Raw genomic sequence first — 4,902 nt, 5'->3', positions numbered from 1 at the left:
AACCACGGAGAAGCATAACCCATAAATTTTAAGACATCAACTTTAAAGGATTTAACATCGGTGTATCCTTTATAGGTAAATATTTTCTCAATATCCCTAATCAATTCTAATAAATCATCGGGATTTAGGCTACCAGAAAATTCAGGAATTTCTACCTTTAGATGCTTGTCTGTGTGTTGAGGAACCTCCTCTTGAGTCCAATTGCTTTCTTCAGAATCTGACCCATACTCATGTTCATGTGGTGGTTGTCCTATCCCTGGTCCCACAAAGAAGCCTCTACCTTGACCCGTTCCTCTGACATATGGTTGTCTTCTTGGGTCATGATTTGGAATCCTCTCCATTATTTTGTGTTGGGCCTGATATTTCTGCACTGCATTCATGATACACTTCTACTCTGGCCTGACGATCAGGGCATAAAGGTCAGGGTAACTCAAGACTGGCACCAAGCAGGAGAGAGTAATGGTCAAATAAGAAGATATTATTTGACTAAATCAAGGATAATTATGGAGAATAATTATGCATTGTTACACCAATTATGGATAAATTAAGGAGAAGATTCTATCATAATGACCAAGCATTTATTCGGGTACTTAAGAATAATCAAGGAGCAATTATAGGCGTCATTAAGGAAGAATATTACGCCATAAAGAGTGGAGATTATGCAGCCAAGAAGATATTACTATATAAGGAGCATCAACGATCATTTCAAGACACACTCTATTATCTTACAAGCAATACAATTACAATACTTAGATAATATATTCTATACTGTGCCCATTTATGTTACTATTCTCCAAATACATAGTGAAACCTCTCCTTGCTTGGTGCCCGTGGTTTTTTCTCAATTAAAGGGTTTTCCATGTACAAAATCTATTGTCTTACTTGTTAACTTTATTTTCTTTACTTTACATATACTTATCCTTCCCTACAGTCTTAGCCAGGATAGTAGAGCTAGTTAACCCTGCGATAAACTCAACCCTGACCTATTTCAGCCTCGAGCAGAATCCACCTAAAACAATTGGCGCCCACCATGGGGCATCTAGCTCATTAATATAGTTTTTCCTTTTTCATAAAAAATAAAAAAAAAACAAAGAAACTAGCAAGAGAATGTCTTAACCTACCGTGGAAGAATGATTGACTGCTGTACTATAAAAAGTAGCGGAGATGGAAAGCCTGAAAGAGAAAATGGCTCAGTCAGAGGCTGAAATCTTGCAATTGAAAGAGTCTGAGTCAGCCTTGAAACAAAAACTAGAGAACTCTATGGGATCGAGCTCCAAAATCCAACCCGGAACCCCATTCTCATCGATTATCAAGCACTTTGATTTCTCATATTTTTGGAGTCCAAGTGGCACCAAAAAGGTGATCAACGTTGATGATGATACTTCTAAAGATGATAAACCTTATGAAACAGGAGCAGCTGTCTTGATGAAAATAGTCCAGGAAATCAAGAAGCTTAATGAAAAATTCGAGAAAATACCTGGATTTCCTGCCAGCATGGAGGAAGCTGCCCCGAAAGGTATGTTGACTCGCCTTTTATAGATGAGATAGCTAAAGTGGATCTTCCCAAGAAATTTGTGATTCCATCCATGAGAACTTATGATGGAACCTCAGATCCACAAAACCATGTGGCCTTTTACAAGGAAAAAATGTTGGCTGCATCTATTTGAAGCGAGTTTAGACAGGTTTGCATGTGTAAAAGATTTGGAACCACCCTGACCGGTCCTGCACTACAATGGTATATCAATCTGCCAAATGGAAGTATAAGATCCTTTGCTGACCTGATCAACATATTCAACTATCAGTTCATAAGTAGTAGGGAGTTGGAGAAGCATTCTAGTGACCAGTACAGGTTTAACCAGAAATCAGAAGAGACCCTCAGAGTCTTCCTTGCCAGATTCAACAAGGAGAAAGTATCAATTCCCGGGTGTAACGTTGGAACAGCAGTGGAAGCATTTAGGCAGGGATTACTACCCAAGAGTGGTCTCTATAGCGAATTGACCAAGTATCCATGTCATTCCTTCCAAGATGTCCAGGCAAAGACGTTTGCATATATCACACTAGAGGAAGACAAGAGTTACAAGGTTGGAGGACCATGCAATGCAAAAGACTATGATAAGCCGAACAGGAGAAGCACCAGCAGGGGCAATAACTATAGGAGTGGCCCATATACCAGGCCTGATCAGCCAGAAGTCAACCTAGCGCAAGAACAACAAGGCAAGGCTAAACTTCATCCACCTATCTCTGAACATAACTTTTATGTTGACATTGTCGGCTTGATCCAGCAACTGGATAACATGGGACGAGTGGTTAGTTGGCCCAGAAAGTCAGACAACCCAAATCCAAGGGAGGACCATACCAAGTGGTGTGAATTTCACATGGATATAGGGCATACAATGGAGGATTGTTTTACTCTCAAGAAAGAAGTAGCCTACCTGTTGAAGGCGGGATACCTCAAAGACCTGATCAAAACCAGAGGCAGGAATGAAGAACCCATGCAAAATTAATCAGGAGCAAAAGCGGGAACGCAATATCCCCCCCCCCCCCCATCTCCACTCTATCAAGTAAAATTCATAAATGGCGGGTCAGAGATTTGTAGCCTGACCAGTTCAGCAGCAAAAAAGATAGCCAGGACTACTCAAACTAAGTCACCCTGCAAGCTTGGCAACATACCACTTATCACGTTCAGTAATTGTGATCTTGTTAGCATCCCTTACCTACATCAGGATGGCTTGGTAATCTCCATGCAAGTTAGAACTGCCAACGTGAGGAGAATCTTGGTAGACGGAGACAGTTCAGTAAACCTAATCATGTTAGACGTACTCAAAGCTATGAAGATCAACGAGGATCAAATCACCAAGAAATCCATTGTCTTATGTTCAAGGCATTGCATCTTGTGCAATATTTGGAGTTTTAGACTGTCTGTGTGAGACAAAGAATACGTTAGGAGAGATCTATCTCCCTACCTATATTCAAGGCATTGCATCTTATGAAATATTTGGAGTTTTAGACTGTCTATCCTCCTATAATGTCATTCTGGGCATCCCTTGGATTCACAATGTCAAGGCTTTCCCTTCTACTTATCATCAGTGTATCAAGATACCAATAGACTGGGGAGTGGCGACCATCAAAGGTGAGCATAAGTCAAGCAAGGAGTGATAGACCAAGGCCCTAAAGCCATCCAAGGCAGGTAAGTCCCTTGCATAACAATTACCATACCCTGTCAGGAGCACATATGTAGCACCACCTAGGATGGAAACAGATCAGGTAATTCTCAACCCTGAGTATCCTGACAGGTATGTTATAGTTGGCTCTAACGCCCCTGATTCAGTCAGGCCCGAATTAGTAAGCTTTCTTAAGAATAAATCTTCCTCTTTTTCTTGGTCTCATTTTGATATGACTGGCATTAGTGCTGATATTATTACTTGTAAGCTCAATATTGACACATATTTAAAACCAGTGCAACAGAAATGACGAAAGTTTGCACCAGAAAGAAATGTCATTATTAATGAAGAAGTAGACAAACTCCTTGACATGGGCATGATCAGGGAAGTGATGTACCCTGAGTGGCTGAAAAACTTAGTGGTCGTGCAGAAAAAGAATGGCAAATGGAGAATTTGTGTAGATTACACTAACCTGAACAAAGCCTGCCCTAAAGAGCCCTTCCCTCTTCCACATATTGATGCCATGGTAGATGCAACGACAGGGCATGAGATGCTCACATTCATGGATGCTTCCAGCGGATGTAATTAACTAAAGATGTCCCTTGTTGACTAGGAGAGTACTGCATTCATTACTGACCGAGGCATATATTATTACACTGCCATGTCATTCGGTCTAAAGAATGCAGGGGCAACATACCAGTGCCTCGTCAACATGATGTTCAAGGAGCAAAGTGGGGACACCATGGAAGTCTATATCGATGACACGGTGGTGATGTCCAAGAATACACAAGACCATGTGAAGCACCTGAAAGTAGCATTTCAAATCCGTAAACTTACAACATGAAACTCAACCCTGCAAAATGCCATTTTGGAGTTTTTGCAGGAAAGTTCTAGAATATATGGTGACAAGAAGAGGCATAGAAGCCAGCCTTGAACAGATTAAAGCTATACTGGAATTACAGTCACCCAAGTCTGTCAAGGACATTCAGAAATTGAGAGGCAGGGTAGCTGCCCTGAACAGGTTCTGTTAAGCCTGATATTCTCACGATGAATACAAGGTAAGATTTTACCCTGGCCTGACAATCAAGACAGAAGCCTAAGGATTATTCAGGCTAGGCACCAGACAGGAGAGGGAAACGGTCAAGTATGAAGACATCAATTGTCCAAGTCAACAAGGAAAATATTTCATATAATTATGGTAATCATATTAGCATTAAAGGAGAATAATTAATCATATTTATGGAGCATTTATCCGGCAATTTATACGCATTCAAGACAGGAATCAAGGGGATCATTTAAGGAAAATATTCTGTCATTATGGTGAAGATCTTGCGGTTACATGAAGATTGCTATATAAGGGGAGCTGAAGACCATTTGAAGATACATTATCTATCACGCGCAAATACACAAGAAAAGTTTACAAGCCTTACTATTACAATACTTACAACGACAGTACATTGTATAAGCTCCACATATAATTATTCTCCATAATATTATAGTGAAACCTCTCCTGGCTTGGTGCCCGTGGTTTTTTTCCATTAAAGGGTTTTTCACGTACAAAAATCAGTGCTTTATTTGTTCACTTTATTTTCTTTTATTTGCACTCTATTAAGCCTGCCCTACAGCTATATACGAAGATAAACGAGCTAGTTAACTCTGCTAACTTTGTACCCTAACCCGATTTAGCCCTGCGCAGAATCTAGATAAAATAATTGGCGCCCACCGTGGGGCATCTAGCTCA

The 4,902-nt window shown here is 40.5% G+C and overlaps 1 protein-coding gene across 1 annotated transcript; it reads left to right on the top strand.

Annotated features, from left to right (window-relative positions):
• The first annotated feature begins 1,688 nt into the window (after positions 1 to 1,688).
• LOC141613978 (uncharacterized) lies at positions 1,689 to 2,504 on the top strand. Its single transcript, XM_074432723.1, has one exon. The coding sequence runs from the start codon at positions 1,689 to 1,691 to the stop codon at positions 2,502 to 2,504; it is 816 nt and encodes a 271-aa protein (XP_074288824.1).
• Positions 2,505 to 4,902: the final 2,398 nt, after the last annotated feature.

This window comes from Silene latifolia, chromosome 11 (assembly GCF_048544455.1).
Source record: "Silene latifolia isolate original U9 population chromosome 11, ASM4854445v1, whole genome shotgun sequence".
Lineage (NCBI taxonomy): Eukaryota > Viridiplantae > Streptophyta > Magnoliopsida > Caryophyllales > Caryophyllaceae > Silene > Silene latifolia.
Note: the sequence above shows the minus strand (reverse complement) of the source record. Positions and strands in the feature narration are given on the sequence as shown.

What these genes read in the sequence shown, in the direction of transcription:
- LOC141613978 (XM_074432723.1), top strand. Translation starts at nt 1,689, where the DNA reads ATGTGTAAAAGATTTGGAACCACCCTGACCGGTCCTGCACTACAATGG.